General features: G+C 34.3%; 1 protein-coding gene across 2 annotated transcripts in view; it reads right to left on the reverse strand.

Annotated features, from left to right (window-relative positions):
- DNAJC1 (DnaJ heat shock protein family (Hsp40) member C1) overlaps window positions 1–22,660 on the reverse strand; it is a 220,993-nt gene that overhangs the window by 136,960 nt on the left and 61,373 nt on the right. For both annotated transcript variants that reach the window (XM_003988145.5, XM_045060988.1), the window contains exons 2-5: window positions 8,998–9,099; window positions 8,462–8,508; window positions 1,884–2,049; window positions 893–990 (exon numbers count right to left, since the gene is read on the reverse strand). In XM_003988145.5, the coding sequence (XP_003988194.2) occupies window positions 893–990; window positions 1,884–2,049; window positions 8,462–8,508; window positions 8,998–9,099 (413 nt within the window). The remainder of the gene's footprint in view (window positions 1–892; window positions 991–1,883; window positions 2,050–8,461; window positions 8,509–8,997; window positions 9,100–22,660) is intronic.

Below are 22,660 nucleotides of genomic sequence, written 5' to 3' on the forward strand. Positions count from 1 at the left end.
TCATGAATTCTATTATGAATGGCTATTCCCACAAAAGTACGAAGAAATTTTTCAATGAAATATTTATGACAGTTATCACTACATTTGATGTATTCTATCACGAAATACATTAGTTACAACAAGTGCAATATGCATAGCAACTAAGAAAAGCTAGGCTAAGATTTGGGGGAAGGAGACTCCTAAACAAGTTATAAAGAAACAAAAGCTCTCTTTCTAACCTGGACTTTTCGTCAGTTCTGTAAAATGAATTCTTAAACCTTACGATTACTTGAGCTATAAAAGACTAAGCACCATCAGAGTGTTCCCAAGTGCTGACAAGCAGATATGAAGACTGTAGCATAAACAAACCAATACATAAAAATTAATGTCATTTGCAGTTCACTGAAGCATTACTCACTGATGTCATCAGAACAGAAGACAGGCAGAATAGTCTCTGATCTCCATCTCACATTGATCCAGTTCCTGCCCTGCTGTGTGAACTATTTAAACCCTTTATTTCTTTTTATGAATCGATACTAGAAATGGTATCTTTTTGAGTGTACCGCATATCACTGCCTTTCTGCATATTGTCACTTTTGAGCTAAACATTAAAGTGACAGGTTCTTCTAGGAATACTTTATTTCTAAAGTTCAGTATAAAAATTTCAAATGACAAACATTTGGGGGTTTGATTACTTAAATATATGTTTACACTTTACAAGGGGAAAAAAACCTGTAGAACTTTTGCCTAAGATTAGGATTTGTCTCATAAACTATGGCACATTACTAATCTTTTATAAACCTACTACAGATGTAAATGTTAGCAAATCTGAAATGACTATTCATATGAAGTTGGATCATATTAAAGACGCTTTAAAAGTTTCAAATTACACAATATTTTTATATGCACCCACCTTTCATTTTTTTCGGAGGCACCAAGTTTTGACACATCCACACTCTTGCCGCCTGTCTTTTTTTTCTTTTCTCTCTTTTTTCTACTAAGCAGTTCATCCTTAATGTGGAAAGAATTATGGTTACAGGTTATCATTAACACATACTCTTCAAATGTTATCAAGAGTCTTCTGTGAAGGGTAAACATTACAGAAGAACATTTATGCAAATGTATGTAGGGTCCAACATGATTAAGTAAAATCATCAATCTTTAACAATAACTGTTGCCATGGCATCCAGTCCTTAAACACACATGAAGTTCAGCACTGTCAGTCATGTGCATCTCCATAGCAATCAAAGTTTTCTAAGAAGAGAAAGCATTCAACTTACTTTTTCTCATTCATCCAACTTTAATAATGTCACTTCAAAAAGAATGAGTAAACAGATGCTAATTTATGAATACTGATAAATATGTTTGATTATCTTTAGCACATAAAAAAAAATCTGAGCAGAATAAACTATGTAATGGTATGTTAAAAGAAGAAAAGTGTAATTTTTTAACCAACTGATCTCTGAAATTATAAAATTATACTCATTTCAAGTCTTATATTTAGTTAAAACCTTTTAAAGTAAAATTCTTCACATAAAAGGCTATGACACAAAAATTTCTAAAATCATTTTTACATAAAAAATATTTGTTTGGAAGGTGACAATTAAGAAAACATGGCTCTCCCTGCTAATTTTCAGCTAGATATTTGGACCTTCACAAAATTTTATGACAAATTCAAATGCCACATTTTTTTTATTAAAAAAGAAAAAAAACCAACCCTTCTTTTATGTCATAGGTTCTTCTTGACTTAGGAGCACATCGAACACCAGCTATGGAGTACAAAACTATTAGGATAAGGAGTACATATAGAAAAATTGAAGTTTTTATCTGTTGAAAAATAAAATGTCTGAAATTCCAGATAAAATTAAGGAGGCTAGATCATTTGATTTATTACCAATACTTACCAGTTGTTTTTCCAGGTAGATTGACCAAACCACAGCGTAATGACCCACTGTGAGAATAATGAACAAAAGTAATGCCAGCTCAGCATTGCTCATTTTTCTCACCCGCCTGTAGTAGAATACAGGCTGTCGCCAATCTGGAAGTCCATTGATCAGAATATCATCATACCTACAGTAGCAAATATAATAGTTTTTCATGGGGAGTTTAAAATAAAAACAAAAAAAATTTATTCATACCCATATTTACAAAGAGGAAAGAGAAAAAGAATTTCTCCAAAATATGTAACATTTGTGTAGGTAGATTAGCAGCATTACAATGGCCTATAAATTCAAACCTCTGTGTGTAGTACAATCACAATTTTCAAAAAGATACACAGTCATACACTGTGGATACCAGACCTTGTATTTAACAGTGATGTGACTTCTGGAATGACATCTAAACTAAAGGAGCCATATAGTCTACCTCTCTATCAGTCTGCAGTAAAGACCCCACCATAGAAGCCAGCAACAAAGGGAACGATCTCAATGGAATAAAAATCAAGATAAGAGCTCTATTTGTTACCATGAATTATATATTAATTGAACCAAATTCAGGATACATCTTCTAGCCAGTGCTATTATTTCCAACCCTGCACTATGTAGTTCAAGGTTGAAAAATTCATATATAATATTTCATCAAAGCTCCTTCGTGATTAAAAGCCTGTAAGACAAGCATCTTTTAATTTTGTATTGCTCAAATTCCTTTAAAGAATAACAAGTTTCCATAGTAGAAAGAGATGGGAAACAACCAGTGTTTATGTTAGATTTCTCAGTAAAACTGTTTATTTGTAAACATTTAAGTGGCAGTTTCCTCATTTTTGGCTTTGCTGGAGGGACAGAACATAACGGATAAAAGCTCTCCTAGTAATGCATTTTAAATCAGCTTTCTTTAGAATAAAATTTTAACTGAATTTCAATTTACCTGTCAGACCATTATTAAGACAAATATTTTTAAGGTTAAAAATCAGGAGTAACATTTATGATTGTAAAACTCAAAATGGTCACACACAAACACTGTATGTTCAAAACACACAACCTGTTAATCTTAATTGAACACAACTCATTAAAAATTCTAATCACACTATTTCTGGAATTAAATCTTCACTGAAAGGCCTAATTTGGTGCAACACATTGACCAAAATATTTTAATTAAAAATATTCTGAGTTAGTCGCAGGCCTAATTACAGGAATAGAAATAGGGCCTATATTGTCAGGCAGGTCAGTAGAACTCAGTAGTAGGTTTTTCTCAAGTAAATTGACCGATCTAGGAATAATAGCGCAGCTGCTAAACTGCCAGTCTTGACATGTAAATCAATTTAAATGCAACAACTGCAGTAGCTACTTTGATAGTTATTAAATTGATACCTTGGAGATATGCTGGAAAAAAAAATAAAGCAGAGGATTTATTATAGGCACCTTCTTTTTTCAGTAGGAAAATATTGGTTACAAATTCAAAATATATTTTATTAGCAAGACTGGAAAATCTGACATTTAGATCAACTTAGATTATTAATAATAATGGCAGATCAGAATAACTAATGTTCAAAGCAAAAGACATTAGCACTAAACTCTTAAAAGGCAAACTGTGTAGTATACAAGAGTGTACAAATTAAAATATGGTTGTGTAGTGGCTAGACCAGACAAAATCTGATGTTAACTATTCTTTTTAAATATTTATAGCAATTCTTGAACACTAACATCAAGATATAATAACACGATTGAATCAAAAGCTATCATTCCTGTCCTCAGAAGTTTGTTTAAATCCATCTTTGTAAAAATTGACTCATTTTAAATTAGAAATGGATTGGCAAAAAGGTTTCAAGATTACAACGTTTGAATGAAGGCCAATGAATGTTAAATCCTGCATGTATTCTAAATCTACATTCTACTTCAGATTTGTTCAGGGAAAAGGAGGTGAATATAGAAACCACTGTTTTCAGCGAATCTCTCCCATGAAATAACTTCATGTAGAAAGTGGTTATTGATAAAGACCATCTAAGGAAGTGGCGACGATTCCCTAAGAGCATTACTAAGTACTGAATTTGTTTTAAATCTACACTGTATTGTAAGAAGACATAACTAAACTCGTAGCTATGAATCTCATGTCACACATTTTATCACCATCATTGTTGAAGTGCTATGTATCTAGTAATAGCTAAGTCTTTTCTCCCCTCACATACAAGTTGTACTTAGTGCACAGCCAAATTCAAGACAGCAAAACCGCATGCACTGAACACATTAAACAGAACCAGATATTTACTAAGCTACGTCTGCCACTCTAAACAACAGTCTCCAAGGATTAAGCTTAGAATCAATGCTCTATTGATTTTACTATCAATGAACATTATGGCTCACACGACTGGCCATTTTAAGGGAAGATAGCTTCTATTATAGTTCACTTTTTTAGAATATACGCTGTTAAAAGATAAATCACCACTTTCCTGAAACACCGAAAAATAGAGATATTTTGTACAATACGCAGGGACTATATTCATAGTCATTTAAGAAAAAATGTGTTGACAACACATAAAATTTAAGGCATCACTATGTTATGCTGTTTCTGTATTTAACACATAACACTGTTAAAATGTTCTGTAATTCCGTTCATGCAAACCACTCTCAATAATTTGTTAAAACCAGATTAAGAATGCGCACATGTATGAGTATGTTATAAGAAAAAACAAAAGTAAATCTGTGTGATGAAAATATCACTAATGCAAAAACTGGTATGGAATTATTAAGGCCATTATCTTGGAAGTTAAAATACTGATTAATCAGTTCCACATTCAACATATGGCCTAAAATATGTTTACTTTGATTTTCTTAAAATGTACATGATAAATATAAAATAACGGTTACATAATCATTAGTGAGTTTCACTCTATAACCTCAGTTTTTCAAATATTATTTAGCCTAATACAAACATCAGAAAGCAAATAAATCTAAAAAGGTTTAAATTACCAATGGAAAAAAAATTTATGTAAATATAAAATATTTGCATATTTTGAAATAGAAAATAGCAACTATGAAACTAAAATAGAAAACATACCTATTTGAAAACAAGCACTTAAATAATTCTAACATTTGCCTAAACTGTAAATTTCCCATCATACAAAGTGTGGATTTTTAGTTTAAAACACTAATAACCACATGCACTTAGGTCCCATTTTGAACCTTTGAATAAAAATTAATTACACAAAGATCATAAACAAGAAACACATCTAAATTAATCAATCACACTCTCCTTTATAAAATGTATATATATGCCAAAACTTGTGGTACACAGCACTTCATGTATTGCATATAATAGGTATCTTATATCTCCTAATTAGGGAAGGTACTAAGATTTCTTATTCTCAAGTTAATGTTTACTTTTCTTCAAACACACCTGCAATCAAATTTAGAATAATGATGTAATGGATTTGTAAATGTTTATCATATTAAGGCTGAGATAACTATACTTTTCACTGAATTTGAAATAAAACATGATTTTATTTAGTAAGCTAAAAAAATACATTCAACTTTTACAAACATAGTACTGTAAAACAGACCGAAAACACTAAAACAAATTTAAAGTTGTACAACTGGGTTACCAAAATACCACTGGCTAAAAATTTAGAATATATTTTAAACAAAAGTAATATACCGATATTACAAAGCATAATCTAGTGTTTATATGTAATGATTGATATCTACTCAGGACTTCATTTCCTCTAACACTCAGGATACTTGTATAGAAATTTATGTCAGAATATAGCTGAGCTGCTATTCCCCAAAATAACCAAGTTACCTCTGGAGTTTAGAAAAGGCTTCTATGCTAAGCTTCCTTCCACTAACCAGGCAGACTTGTTATTTTCATAATGTAGTCTATGTTTTGGGGAGGGAAAAAAAAGGCTTGAAAGTTTATTCAGAATCTCACTCCCAGGAATCTATTCAAGAGGAATAAAAAAAAAAAATGGTTCACACAAAGATTTGTACGTGAATATTCATAGTAGCATTGTTCATCACAGCTGAAAAGTGGGAACAACCTAAATGTCTATCAGTTGGTGAATGGATAGACAAAAGTGGTATATGACATGGAATATTATTCAGCAACGAAAAAGAATGAACTACTGGTATATGCTACAATATGGATGTACCTCAAAAAGATTATGATAGAAGCCAGATGCAAAAGCGTACACATTACTTGATTTCATTAATACGAAAGGCCCAGAAATGTCAAATTTACAAACACTGAAAGGAATCAGTGATCACTTGGATCTGGGATCAGAGTGGTGACTGCCTGCAAACGGGCTTGAGGGAATGTTTTGAGGTGATGGAAATGTTCTAAAACTGGATTGTGGTGATTTGCACAACTGTGTAAATTTACTAAATAAAAATCATTATCTTGTACACTTAAAATCTGTGACTTCTATGGTATGCAAATTATACCCAAATAAGGCTGTTTAAAAATAAAATCTGTCTTTTACTTAAAAAGAAAAAAAGAAAAAGGTTATCCAGTTTATTTTATCTACTTCCATTGCTATTCTCTTTCCTACCAAAATTTAAAGCACACACTTGATTTAAGTGAAAGCACAATTACCTGTAAGGGGAATAAATAGGGAAACACATATGACAACTTTCCAAATTGCAAATTCCTGGGAGGTTACACATTTAAAAGTACTTATTTAATGAATATTTATAATAAATAATTGTGATACCAAAGAGTATTTTTTAATACCAGTATAAGGCAACCTTCTTTTGGAAGATAAAAATGACGACTGGGGTTTTTTTCCTAAAGGAATTAGAAACATCAGGTAATTGTCTGTAGAGGTGCATTTCTCATATACGTTTAAATACACATAGGTCACCTGGCCTCAGGCACAAGCTTTAGAGAAGTGATTCTCAGCTTGATTAGTTAAGACTTTTGCCTCAAGGAAAACCAGTTACCAAAGAGTTACTTGTGCCTCAGGGGGTACAAATACTACAGCTGTTTGTGTAACTGTCAGATCCATTTTTTCAACTACATTGAAAAAAAATTGCAAAGAGAAGAAATCCTAAAAAGAAAATGTTAGAGGAGTACACATTAACGAAGAAACATTTTATACATAAGAAGTGATTTGTTCTGTAAAGATAGAAATGATTTTTCACCAACAGAAAGAAATTGTTACAAAGTTTACTGACCTTTAAGATAACAACAAACAAAAAGACAAAATCTAATGCCAAAGATGTAGGGAGACTAAATAAAGCTATCTTTACAGACACATTCTTGATGTGTGAAATAAAACTAAGGGCTCAGTGAGAGAAACCAACTAGAAAATATGCACAGAATGACCAACACTTCTTTCAACACACTTCTAGGACTCTTTCAACACTATGGATTATCTCAAACCAGAGGAATGTCTGCTATGGTATCTGGACCAATGCCAGCCCTTGTTATAAAGCAAAGAACACTTACAGAGAATATCTTGAGTTCTTGCTTTGCAATCTGACAAACTGAGGTATTCAAATTAAAGAGTTAAGATGAGAACCAAGAGTAGTAGCTAACGTTTTAGGACACAGAATAATTCCAGATAATACATTTGAAGAATTTTTTTTTGAAGAAATGGCTAGTCTAGACTAGTCTAGAATAGAACATATCAGTCTGTTTCATATACTGTAAGTATTTTGTGGAATTTTTGCTTCCGGTATGTGAACGTGTATGTGTGTTCTGAGGCAGGATGCCAAATATACGTTGTTTTTTTTTTTTTTTTTTTTTTGCCTAATATACTTCTTATTGTGGGTCTGACTTAAGAAACTCTGAAGCCCAATGCAATAGTGTCTCTACATTCCACACATTCTGAAGGAGCAGAGGAAAGGGGCCTCTCTGCAATCTCCTCCTGTCACTGGCACTACAAACCACTGCATAAATATATTACTACTCTTCCTCTTCCGAACAGGGCACAGAGAAGTCTCGAAGTGAGGGCGCTGCCTCCGCTACAAAGCTTAACCCTAAATGCAGAATCACCGGAGCAGAGTAAGAGAAGGGAAAAAGGCAAAAGAAATAGGAAAAAGAAGCAAACATTTTTCTTCCACACCTATTTTCTACAGACTTATACATGTCTGTTCTCTCACAAATATCAGGGTTTATTTTGAGAGTGAGGAAATACCAAGAATTTGTGATAATGCGAATATCACTGACAACCTAATTCCAAAACATTCAAGGAATAAGAAAAATAAAAAGACCACCAAGCATAGATAGGAGTTATTACTGATATATCAAAAATGACTGGGCATTTGTTTGAAGTCAAGTGGTATCTGTATTTCCCAAAGCATAGACACTCACGTTAAAAATCATATCTAACGGAGCCATGACTTGCTAATGTTACGACTCATGATCCTGAAGTCTATGAGTACGGAATCAACCCAGTGAATATTCTGAATATAAATAAACTCTGCTCTAAACATAGGAAGAAACAAAAATAAAACACTAACTTATAATGTTTAGTGAGACAATTCTTTCCTTTATAAACTGAGACATCAAATTACAACATCTTAATTCAAAAGCAGAAATGAACACTCACCTCTGCCTTCGTTCATCATCCTTCAAAACTTCATAAATGGCCACCAACTAAAATAAAAGCATCACTTTAAAACAAAAATACTCTCAACTATAAGAAATCACTTAGGAAGGTGAACACATTATAATGCACAAGGAGAAAACCCTGGGTGCTCATATATACAATGAACAGACACAATTTTAATGATATGTAACATTTTATGTTTTTAGTAGGATCTTCAGAGGTTAAAACATGCTTGATACCAAAATAAATCTTTGTGAAAGATCCAAAAGTAATTATTAAAATGTGCTTTTTAAAAACAAAAGCTATAATTTAGACAAGAAAATTATGACAATTATGATCCTCCAATTATTTAGAGTTCTAATATAAAAAAATATTGGTGATATTTTGTAAAAAAATGAATAAACATGGTATTATATTCCTAAACTACAACCTCATTTTCAAATAGAAATGTTCTACATTTATAAGTTACTATTTCTACTAGAGAACATTTATTTATAAATCTGTTACAAAATATATTAATAGCACACTTCACTTACTTGTCTAAACTGAGTTTCTGCATTTTCATCTTTATTCTTGTCTGGATGCAAAGTCAGTGAAAGCTTACGATATGCTTTTCTAATGTCTGCAGATGAAGCATCCTGGAAGTGGTAGGGGGAGGGGAAAAACACAAAGCAAACGTTGTCAGAAAAAGAAATTCCCAGAACCTTGTTAAGATCTGAGAAGACAGCCAACCAAGTGCAGGACCCCAGGCAATGTAATTTGAGCAATCAGTCTAACAACCAGGCTATGCAACTGGCCTGACCCACATGACTGAACAATTATTCAATCTAATTTGGCTCTCCTCTTAACTTTTCATTACCATACAGTCATTTAAAGAAGACAGTATTTGGCAAAACTTTTCAAACACTTGCCTTCCTAAAATTAACCAATAAATCTTTTTCAGTAATTAAGAGATCAAAAAGAAACAAATTAAAAATTAATACATCCATGTGCCTTCAAAGAAGGTCTTTATTTATTTGAGAATCTTAAAGCCAATTTCTGAATCCCAGGCTTACCATATGTGGTTTCTTCATTGTTATTTATATTGAATTTACCATCGAGTCACAACCTATGGAATCTCAATTTCACATGTCAAAAGTATGCCTATTTGAAAGCAGTTACATTTGCATTTATCCAAAATAACTATAATTAGATGTAGTTGTGTATATTATACTTAACATTTTTTTAGTGTTTCCTGGGTGTTTTCAGTGGGGTCCAGTTTCCAGTCTAGTTTGCAAAAATAAATTTGCCCACTATTTATATACAATTTAGACATATTTAAAAGGTCACAATAGTTCAGTAAGGGTATGCAGGATTCAGCAGATGTTAAAATTACATTTTATGTAATCCTGTGTGTACAGATAAACTCGGAAAACATGATTTCACATAGCATAAAATATATGGCAATAACAATGAACACAGTGTCAAATTGGGTTTAAAACTTGATCTCCACCTAGGTCAAAATGATTCTATTAACTAGCATATTCATAGTAGTACAAAATGATAATAGAGTTGTTTATTAAATTTGTTTTGTTTTATACTTGAAAATTTGTCCAATTCTTAAAACTACTGTCCGAAAAAAGGCCAAATGACTCAAAATCCAAAACAAAACACACAAAAAAATCTGTGTACCTGGGACTAAATAGCTGTTAAAGAAACAGAGCTGGAGAGAGGCAAAGTGAGAATTTGTAAAGCTTTTCTTTATGAACCACCATTTTCACTATCAATTTTCTGGGGCTTACTGCTCCTGGGTGTCACTCTAGTTAACAATTTTAGCTTAGGTGTGAATATTCTTGTGACTTCTAGAGGACTGCGAAGATATAAAGTTAGCAGAGTAAGTTTTGCTAGTCATACAGTTAAAATTTCATTCTAGTTTGCTAGACAGAATGATGTGTTCCTTATACTTAATAGGTAACATGCAATAGAAGAGGACGATTATTTACTGAAAATCTGTGATGGAGATTTTGTTGAGCAAAGAGGACAAATGTCTTTCAGTAACTGTTCTCTAGTTGGGACTTTAATTTTGGATTTTATTAAATTGGGACTATATCATAGAACAATTCCAAAAGTAGATTTCTTACAAAATAAAACATGTAGTTTCTTGTGTTACAAAATTACTTCATGCTCATTATGAAACACCTCTGCCATATTTAAAAATAAAAATAACTAATAGTCACCTAAGGCATTTTCCTCCTTCTAGTCTTACCATGCTGATTCTAATTCTCCATTTTCCTGCCCCAATATGTGCCCTAAATATAAATGTAGCCAGATGGCTCTCCTATTTCAAACCCTTCAGTAACTCCCAAGTGCCTTCATCATCTGTCTTTTCCAATCTTTTTAGCTTTATCTCCCACTATCATGGCCCATCCTCCTGGTCCCCCAGATCATTACACATTAGGATGCCGTTCCCTAACCTCATGTTTTTGTTTTGCACCCAGCTGTAGATATAGACAGTTCTCTCCTGGCTAAGGAATGAGTATCTCAGGCTACCCACAAATATTGTCTGACTTTTTCCTCTTGAGAATCTGTCCAGTATGGTTATTTCACCAATTAGCTCCACCCTGCGTGCATAGAACTGAAAAATTTGAGGATTTCCCTGTCTAAAAGACATGCTCTAGATAAGCTTCACCTCAAACTAGCTTATGGATGTATTTAATTTCAGTAAATTACTTAATGAATCTTAACTTATTTCATCCTCAAAACAAAGCTACAGGGTAAGTATAGTTGTTGTTAGGCTAATTTTACTGATGAGGTGAGAGAGGTTAAGTAACTTGCTCAAATTGATACTGCTGGCAAATAGATGAAAACAGAATTCAAACCTAAAAAATGCCGCATCAGAATCAGAGATCTCTATATTAGCTCTTTAGATTCAGTTAGTAGATTTGGGTTGAGTCACTTTGCAAGAGGCTACAGCTTTGGGAAGGCAGTGAGAACAACTGTTAGAGTCATACTGATCTGATAAACCATGTGGAAAACATCCCCATAACTACAATGTGAATGTTCAACTGCAATTTTATTTTATTTAAAAAAAATTTTTTATGCTTATTTTTATTTCTGAAAGAGGGCAGGAGGTGGGGTAGGGGGACAGACAGACACATGCAGCACAAGTAGGGGAGGGGCAGACAGAGAGGGAGACAAAGTATCCAAAGCAGGCTCCAAGCTCTGAGCTGTCAGCACAGAGCCCAATGTGGGCCTTGAATCCACAGAATGAGAGATCATGACCTGAGTTAATGTCGGACGCTCAACCAACTGAGCCACCCAGGTGGTCCTCAACTGCAATTTTAAAGGTAAAGACCCTAATATGTGTTAACTTTTCTAACATTTTACATAATATTTCTACTAGAGACCTGAATGTTAGAACATTCACCTCTTATACTCAGTAGATTAGCCTTTTATCTCTCTGGCTTGCAGAGAAAAGTTTTTGATAGGGCTGTGGGTGAACTGGCTATCTTTAACACTGTTGACATCAGTAGATCTACAGAGGTCAATTAGCAGAATTCTTTTCCTTCTAAATATGATACGGTTCCTTGGCAACTTGAACATGAATTATCTTAATGTTTGGATGACCTCTGTAAAGAAGGTACATATGAACATTCTTAAAATAAAACTATGAAAGTGATATGTTTGTCAAAATTGAAACAATGCTATGGGACATCAGCAAAAATGACAGAGTAGGGAACTGCAAGGGCCTGTCCCTGCAGAGAAACAGCAAATAATCTGGCAAAAACAGTCAGAATCGACCCAATCTCAACTATGCAAACTACTTAAACAAGAAAAAGGCAGCTGTTTCTCAGCGTCTTGAAGACACAAATCTGAGTTCTTGGTGTGGGCTCCCAAGTGCTGAAGGAAGCAAAGTGGTTCTTAAAGAACCATGGTTGTTTGTTTTGGTCTGCTTGTTGGTTCCCTGATGGATTGTGTAAAGGGCTTACCTTTATTTTACCAAACTCAGAACTCTTCCAAGGCAAAGAGGCACTTAATTACCTAAGATACTTGTTAAAAACATAATGGCAAATTTATTACCCAGTGCCAAAGGGGGCAAGGAATAGCAGTTGGGCCATACAAAGACACATCAAAAAGCTTTGGAGGAAAGACTGATGAGATGCTTTGGAGAATATGGGCTTTGAAAAGCTCCCACATACTCCTTGGAAACCAGAAGACCATGTGCATGCCCAAGGTGGAGTACATACTCAGACCTGCAAAGGCTCTAAATTCTCACTTCTGACTGATCTTTAGCCTGGACACAAGCAGAAAGTGAAGGCTGAGAGAGTTGTAAACCTAGCTGAATGCTGAAGGCATGCCCCAACATACACACAGAATCTACCCCTAGCAAAGTCTAATTCCCCCCCCCCCCCCCCCCCCACATATTTGGCTTTGGGCCTTTAAGGAAATCTGCTGGATCATTAGCTGACCACTAAGCAAATCAAACAGAGATGTCAGTGGCTACACATAACATATACATGTCACAAAATTAGTTTAAAAAAGTCACTAGGCAAACAACAACCACAAGCAGCAAAAAACAGAAAAACAAACAAAAACCCTAGTGGGGTGAGAGAATCTGATTAAATGTCCAGTATTCATTAAAAATCATAAAGCATCCAAAGAAAACAAAAAAGTATGGTGATAAAATAAATTAATACAAATTATCCCTGAGGAAGCCCAGACATTGAACTTACTAGACAAAGACTTTAAGTCAACTATTTTAAAAAAAAATTTTTTTAATGTTTATTTATTTTTGAGAGAGAGAGAGACAGAGTGTGAGCAGGCGAGAGGTAGAAAGAGAGGGAGACACAGAATTGAAGCAGGCTCCAGGCTGTGAGCTCTCAGCACAGACAGCTGTTCAAGCCCAACGCAGGGCTTGAACTCATGAACTGTGAGATCATGACCTGAGCCGAAGTCAACACTTAACTGACTGAGCCACCCAGGCACCCCTAAGTCAATTATTTTAAATATCCTCAAGCACATACAAAGAAGTAAAGTAATGTCTCACCACAATGAGAATTTCAACAAAGAGACAGAAATTTTAAAAAGGAGCCAAATAGAAATTGCGGACTTGAAAAATATAATAACTGAAAATAAAAATTCACTAGAGGGGCTCAAAAACAGAGCTGAGCAGAAAGAATCTATGAACTTGAAGATAGGTCAAATTGAGATTACCCAATATGAGGAGCAGAAAGAAGAATGAAGAAAAATGAACACATAAAGAGTTCCAATAGGAAGTCCAATAGGAAGAGTCCAACAGGAAGAAGTCCAATAGGAAGAAGAGAATCCAATAGGAAGAAATCCAATAAGAAGTCCAATAGGAAGAAGAGAGAAAAGTATGGAAAAAAAAAATATTTGAAGAAAAAAATGCCTGAAAACAGCCAAAATTTGATGAAAGACATAAACATATGCATCCAAGAACTACAACAATCCTAAGTAGTATAACTCAGAGAGCCACACTTAGAAACATAAAAATCAAATTGTTAAAAGACAAAGTCCAAGGGAGAGAATCCTCACATTATTAACAGCTAATTTCTCATAAGAAACCATGGAGGCCAGAAAGTAGTAGAATGACATATTTAAAGTGCTAAGAAAAATTTTTATCCAAGAATTCTAAGTCCAGCAAACCTATCCCTCAAAAATGAAAGAGAAATGAATATTCCAATTACATAAAAACTGAGAATTTATTACTAATAGATTTGCTAAGGAAGAAATACCACAGGGAGTTCTTCAGGCTGAAAGGAAAAAAAAAATACTAGACAGTAACTCAAATCTATATGAAGAGATAAACACTGGTAAAGATAACATATAGATAAATATAGAAGTCAACATCTGTGTATTTTTGGTTAGTATTTCAATTTTTTTCTATACAACTTAAAGGACAACAACTAAAGCAATAATTATAAATCTATGTAAAAGAAGACAATGATATAAATCTATGTCTATAGGCATACATGTATATAGATGTAATCAGGGACAATAACTACATAAGGAAATAGGAATAGGCTTTGTAGGAGCCAAAGTTTTTATATGATTTAAATAGGTATTAATTCAAACTACATTGCTATAAATAAATGTTAACTGTAATCCCCACGACAAACACAAAGAGATCAACAGTAAAATAAAAACTGGATCAAATGGTACACTAGAAAAAAAATCTAACATAAAAAAAGGCAGAAAAGGAGGAACTTAGGAAAAGAGAAGATAAAAAGCATATAGAAAACAAACAGCAAAGTGGTAAAAGTAAGTCCTTCCTTATCAGTAATTACTTTAAATGTAAATGGATTAAGCTCTCCAATTAAAAGGCAGAAACTTGCAAAATGGATTAAAAACAACCATGCTCCAACTATATGGGGCCTATAAGAAAATCATTTTAGAACCAAAGTGAAAATGTGAGGGTGAAAAATAATACTAAGTGCAAAGAGTAACCAAAAGAGAGCTGGGATGGCTATCTTAACACCATGCAAAACAGACACTAAGACAAAAATGGTTACAAGAGACAAAAAAGAACATTACATAATGAAAAAAGATGAATGCATCAAGATGCTGTAACAATTATAAACATATATGCACCTAACAACAGAGCCCCAAAACATATAAAGCAACTACTTAACAGATTTAAAGGGAGAAATGGAGCATTTGTACAGTAATATTGGAAACTTCAATACCCCAGTTTCTCAATAATGTCCAGGGAAATTAGGCAGAACATTAGCAAGTAAACAGAAGACTTAAACAACAGTAAACCAACTGGTTGACCTACCTACCAGACATCCACAGAACATTCTACCTAACAATAGCAGAATACACATGAAACATTTCCATAATAGCCCAGATTTTAGGCCACAATGTAAGTCAAGATAAATTTTAAAATACTGAAATCATACAAAGTATCTTCTCTAACCACAATGGAATAAAATTAAAAATCAATGACAGAAGGAAATTTGGAAAATTCGCAAATGTGTGGAAATAACACACTCATGAACAACCAGTGAGTCAAAAAAAAACCCACCAAAAACAACTTATATATGAATGCCAAGTGCCATTATGTTATCTCTCTATAAGATAATTGTGTACATGTTACAAGAACACAGAAACAGTCTAGAAAACTGTGGTTTTTTTTTTAATTTTTTTAAATGTTTATTCATTTTTGAGACAGAGAGAGGGACAGAGCATGAATGGGTGAAGGTCAGAGCAAGAGGGAGACACAGATTCTGAAACAGGCTCCAGGCTCTGAGCTGTCAGCACAGAGCCCAACGAGGGGCTCGAACTCATGGACCACAAGATCATGACCTGAGCCAAAGTCGGACGCCCAACTGACTGAGCCACCCAGGCGCCCCTAGAAAACTGTGTTCTTTTTTTTTTTTTTAAATTTTTTTTTTTCTCAATGTTTATTTATTTTTGGGACAGAGAGAGACAGAGCATGAACGGGGGAGGGGCAGAGAGAGAGGGAGACACAGAATCGGAAACAGGCTCCAGGCTCTGAGCCATCATCAGCCCAGAGCCCGACGCGGGGCTTGAACTCCTGGACCGTGAGATCGTGACCTGGCTGAAGTCGGACGCTTAACCGACTGCGCCACCCAGGCGCCCCGAAAACTGTGTTCTTGAAGAACAAAACTGAAAAACTCTAGAGAATCTTTTTCCAGGGATGTTTAGATTGTGAATGAAATAGGAAAGGTCATTAAATTTTGAGATCATATCATTTCCTTTTGGATTTACTCATTCTGGGAGGTTTTAATTCATTAACATTAATAGTTATTTATAAGTATTTTTCTAACTTAATATGACTAAGCATTAAGCAAGAAGTAAATTAAATCATGGTATCCAATTTTGTATAACGTAAAAAAAGGAATCACTATAAACATTAGAAAGCACTTTAATAGAAATGAAAACAAAACTGCAACATACCAAAACTTAGGCTGCAGTAAAAGCAGTGCTCAGAAGGAATTTTACAGCTATAAACAATGATTTAAAAAATCTCAACCTAACCTTCCACCTTAAGGAAACAGAAAAAGAATATAAACTAAACCCAAAGCAAATAGAAGAAAGGAAATAATAAAGATTAGAGCAGAGATTAGTGAAATAAAGAACAGAACAACAATAGAGAGACTCCATAAAACCAAAAGTTGGTTCTCTGAAAACGTCAACAAAATTGATAAACCTATACTTGAATGAGAGAGGGGATTCAAGTTATTAAAATCAGGACTAAAAGTGGGGGCACATCACTGCCAATCTGACAGAAATAAAAACAATTGTAAGAAAATACTACGCATGAGGCACCTCGGTGGCTCAGTCCATTAAATATCCTGGGTTTCAGCTCTGGTCATGATCTCACAGTTTGTGAGATCAAGCCCCACATCAGTCTCTGTGACGACAGCACAAAGCCTCCTTAGGATTCTCTCTCTCCCTGCTCACACCCACTGTCTGTCTGTCTCTCTCTCTCTCTCTCTCTCTCTCTCTCTCTCTCTCTCTCTCAAATATTTTTAAAAATTAAAAAAAAAAAATTTAATGCTTTTATTTATTGAGAGGAGATAGAACATGAGCAGGGGGTGGGGAAGAATGAGAGGGAGACACAAAATCCAAAGCAGGCTCTAGGCTCTAAGCTGTCAGTACAGAGCCCTATGCGGGGCTCAAACTCATGAACCATGATCATGACCTGAGCTGAAGTTGGATGCCCAAATGACTGAGCCACCCAGGCACCCCTCAAAATAAACATTTTTTTAAAAAGAAAATACTATGCATAAATAATTGTTTGCCAAGCAATTAGAAAACTCAAACAAAATAGACAAATTCCTAGAAACACACAAATTGACTCGTGAAGTAACAGAAAAACTGGATATACTTATAACAATAAAGAAATTGATTAGTTTTAAAGACCCAAAACCAAAAAAGAAACCTCAACATCCAACAAAGCCCCAAACTGCAAATCTGATGACTTCACTAGTGAATTCTAATATACATTTAAAGAAATCACCAGTCCTCTACAAACTCTTCCAAAACACAGAAGTGGAAGGAATGCTTTCTAACTCATTCTATGGGGCACCGATACTGAAAGCCAGACAAACACTACAAAAAAAGAAAACTATAGACCAATATCCCTTATGAATATTGACACAATTCCTCAACAAATTTCTAGTAATCCAAATTCAGCAGCATATAAAAAGAATTATATATCATGACCAGATGTTATTTATCCCATGAATGCAAGGGTGGATTCGATGTATGAAAAATTAACATTATATACCATATTATTAAAATGAGGGACTAAAATCACATCATTATCTCAATTGATGGGAAAAGTATATGGTAAAATATAATACCATTTGATAACAAAATAAATAAACTAGGACTAGAAGGGAACTTTCTCAAGTTGATAAAGGGCATATATGAAAAACCTATAGCTAACTTCATACTTAATAGTGAAAGTCTGAAAGTTTCCCCCCAAGATTAGTAATAAGACAGATGTCTGCTGTCACCACTTTTGTACTGGATGTTCTAGCCTGAGCAACTACTCAAGAAAAACAAATAAAAGGCATCCAAATTGGTATGGAAGAATTAATACCATCTCCAGTCACAAATGATATGATTTTATATATAGAAAATCCTAAGGGGTGCCTGGGTGGCTCAGCTGGTTAAGTGCCTGACTTCAGCTCAGGTCATGATCTCATGGTTTGTGATTCAAGCCCTACATAAGGCTCTGTGGTAACAGTGCAGAGCCTGCCTGAGATTCTCACTCTTCCCTCTCTCCCTGCTCCTTCCCCACTCTCTCTCTCTCTCTCTGTCTCTCTCTCTCAAAAATAAATACATAACTTAAGACGAAAAGAAAAGAAAATTAAAGAAAAGAAAAAAGAAAGAAAGAAAAAGAAAGAAAAAGAAAGAAAGAAAGAAAGAAAGAAAGAAAGAAAGAAAGGGAAAAAATTCTAAAGTATGGGGCACCTGGTTGGCTCAGTCAGAAGAGCATGTGACTCTTGATCTTGGGGTTGTGAGTTTGAGCCTCACATTGGGTGCAGAGATTACTTAAAAATAAAATCTTAAAAAAAAAGAAAATCCTAAAGCATCACAGAACAAGTATCAGAGCTAATAAATCCAACAAGTAGTAGGACACCAGATCAATATATAAAAATCAGTTGTATTTCTATACACTAGCAATAAGAAAATCTGAAAATGAAATTAAGACAAATCTTTTACAATAGCAACAAAAAGAATAAAATACTTAGGAATAAGTTTAACAAATATGTAACATTTGTACAATGTGAATTATAGAACATTGCTGAAAGAAATGAAAGATCTAAATAAATGGAGAGATAACCCATTTCATGAATGAGAAGACTTAATACTGTTAAGATGGCAATACTTCCCAAGTTGATCTTCCCAAGTAGATTCAATACAATCCCTATGAAAATCCTACCTGGAATTTTGGAAAAATGTACAGCTTATCCTAAAATTCATAGGGAAATGCCAGAGACCCAGAATAGCTACAATATCATGAAAACAAACAAACAACAAAATCGGAGGACTTGCAAGTCTTAATTTCAAAATTTCCTATAAATCTACAGTCATTAAGATAGTATGGTCATGAAGCAAGATCAGACGTATAGCTCAATAAAAGAATTCAGAGTTCAGAAATAAATTTAGTCATCTATGGTTAACTGGTTTTCTTTCTTTCTCTTTCTTTCTTTCTTTCTTTCTTTCTTTCTTTCTTTCTTTCTTTCTTTCTTTCTTTCTTTCTTTCTTTCTTTCTTTCTTTCTTTCATGGTCAGCTGATTTTCAACAAGGATGCCAAGATCATTTAATAGGAAGAGAATAGCCTTTTCCACAAACAATGCTGAGACAACTGGATATCCATATGCAAAAGACTGAAGCTGGACCCTTACCTCACACTACAAACACAAATTAGCTAGAAATGGATCAAAGTCCTAAATGTAAGAGCTAAAATGATAAGATTCTTAGAAGAAAACATAGAGGTAAATCTGCATGACGTTGGATTTTATAATGCACTCTTAGCTACGACATCAAAGGGATAGAAAACAAAAGATAAAAGAGAGAACTATACTTCATCAAAATTTAAAATTTTGCAGCCACTGGGCAAAATCACTGTTTGGTGATTCCTTGAAAATATATATAATAAATAAACATAGAATAAATAAACACAGAAGCACCATATGACCTAGTAATCACACTCCTAGATATTTATTGAAAAGAATGAAAATAGGTGTTCAAACAAAAACTTGCACACAAATGTTCACAGCAGCATTATTTACAATAGCCAAAAAGTGAAAACAACCCAAATGTCCACCAACCTATGCATGGATGCAGTAGAGGTCTATACATACAATAAATATAATTCAGACACAAAAATGAATATGGTACTGATATATGCTACAATATGAATAAACCTTGAGAACACTATGCTAAGTGAAAAGGGCTGGACACAAAAGCCATATGTTATATGAATCCATTTTAACTATACATTTGTACTTTATGAACAAATCCATCGAGACAGAAAACATATCCGTAGTTCCCAGGGACTGGGGAGAATGAGGAACAGGGGAGTGACTCCTTAATGTACACAGAGTTTCTGTTGGGGTGATGAAAATGTTCTGGAATTAAATCATGACTGCACAACACTGTGAATATACTGTAAATCACTGAATTGTATACTTTAAAATGGTTATTTTGTTTCATGAATTTTATCTCGCTTTTAAAAAACCAAGACAGGGGCGCCTGGGTGGCGCAGTTGGTTAAGCGTCCGACTTCAGCCAGGTCACGATCTCACAGTCCGTGAGTTCGAGCCCCGCATCAGGCTCTGGGCTGATGGCTCAGAACCTGGAGCCTGTTTCCGATTCTGTGTCTCCCTCTCTCTCTGCCCCTCCCCCGTTCATGCTCTGTCTCTCTCTGTCCCAAAAATAAATAAACGTTGAAAAAAAAAAAATTTAAAAAAAAAAAAAAAAAAAAAAAAAAAAAAAAAAAAAAAATAAAAAACCAAGACAATGCAGAAATACCTTTATTGCATGCTATGTAGTAGGCATCATTCTAGCCACTATATGTATGTATATGTATACATATATGTGCATATATATATATATAGGCATATATAAATATACATATATATAAAGGGAATTAGCACATATATGTATATATATGTATATAGGATGTACATAGGATATATATATTAATGTACATATATATTTATATATGCTAATTCCCTTCATCCTTCCAACCCTTTGTGATAACTACTATCTCTATTTCAATGAGGAAACTGGGGCTCAAACTGAGACTGAGTAATCTGCCCAATGTTACACAGGTAGTAAGTGGCAAAAAATTTCTTGCCAGAAATTTGGTCTCACCTCCCATGGTACCTCTTCTAGAATTAAAGACTTTTCTGCATATCCTATGGCCACTCCTTGGTTATCTTCTTTTTTTTTTTTTAATTTTTTTAATGTTTATTTATTTTTGAGAGAGACAGACGGAGAGTGAGCAGGGGGAGGGGGGCGCAGAGAGAGAGAAACACACAGAATCCAAAGCAGGCTCCAGGTTCTGAGCTGTCAGCACAGAGCCTGATGCGGGGCCCAAATCCACAAGCCATGAGCTGAAGTCAGACGCTTCCTCGACAGAGCCACCCAGGCGTCCCTTGGTCATCTTCTAATGTAAGATATCCTATATATGTCAAAATGGAGGCAGTTATCTCTGGGAATCGGAAAAACAAGATTACTAATGATCCGATACAGCTCAACTCAGAGATGTTTAAAATGTACGTGTTGCTCCCTGTGAACCATTCTTCTAGAGACAGATGTACTAATGTAAAAGAAAAAGTTCTCACCTAATGTATTTATGTATAGACCTGGTAGGCTTGCTGTTTGATTGGGACAGAGCTCACAGAAATTTTACTTATATTCTAGATCCTATCAGAACTAGCCCCTTTGCATTCATTACAATGTTTATGACGAAGACAGGTGTGAACATAACTAAGCCATTTAGTAGTTACGTGGTTTTGGAGAATTTTTCGGCTGTAAAATGTAAAAAAGACTGCTGGGATGTTTAAATGATAATACGTATGAATGACGTGCTTATTATGGTATGTGGCAGCAGTGCCAAGGAAGTGAAAATTATTATTATAACACGTAGGCTAGAAAGTCACGATTTATCCTTCATTTTTACACTTGGCAAATCTGACTGGAAGTTACTTTGGATTTGTGCTTTAAACCACAAGAACTAGGGAACTGAGCAGAGTAAAATGGATTTGGAGATTTCTTATTTTTTGATTTGTTTGACATTTATTGAATACCTACTACGTGCAAGCATTGAGGATACAGTGGTGAACAAAACATAATGTCTATTCTCATAAAAGTTTGACAAAGAGCATTGTGAAATTACTGCCTAGGTGACCTAAGAGAGATTTATTTTACTTTCTATTGAAGATTGGCAAACTTTTTCTGTAAAGGTTGGATAATAAATATTTGAGGCTTTGCAGGCCAAAGGGTCTCGTTCCAACTATTCAGCTCTGCCATTGTAGTGAGGAAGCAGCCACAGAGAATACAAAAACAAATGTGTGTGGCAGTGTCCAAACAAAATTTTATTTTCAAAAACAGGTAGTGGCAGGCTTTCAGCCATGGGCTGGATTTATATCACCTCTGATTTATATCAGTGGATTGCCCATAATTTAATTGATTCTATTTACGCTCATCTCACAAATGTGAGACCCACCTATTTTTAGGTCTGCTAGGCTGTAGAAAAACACATGACTAGTTAATCAAAACAAAAATCAGAAGACCTTATCCAAGATCTGACCAAAGAAAACTCTTCTTAATAAAACTTTCTATTGTCTTGAAAAAACACAAGGATATTAAATGCAAGAGAAGAACATATATTTGGCTATCAGATTCAGCAAGGTGAAAAGACCACAGTTACCCAAACTATGTATTTAGGCACAAAACTGAGGGACTTCAAACTCTGGTTGACATCTAGAAATCTTAATTTGTGTAGTGTTACTACAGAAGATCAACTGTCTCAAAGTTAGTAATTCCATGTAATCTTTCTGACTTGGTCATTTTCACATTCGGTACTACTGATTAAAAGCTCACTAAATGAAGTCTTAATAAGAACTTTGTCCTCTTTATTCTGGCCTTTGCACTTAAATTTATTAGTCAACAGAGTCCACCCCCTCCACCCTCTTCCCCCCAAAAG

This window comes from Felis catus, chromosome B4 (genome assembly GCF_018350175.1).
Source record: "Felis catus isolate Fca126 chromosome B4, F.catus_Fca126_mat1.0, whole genome shotgun sequence".
NCBI classification, from domain to species: domain Eukaryota; kingdom Metazoa; phylum Chordata; class Mammalia; order Carnivora; family Felidae; genus Felis; species Felis catus.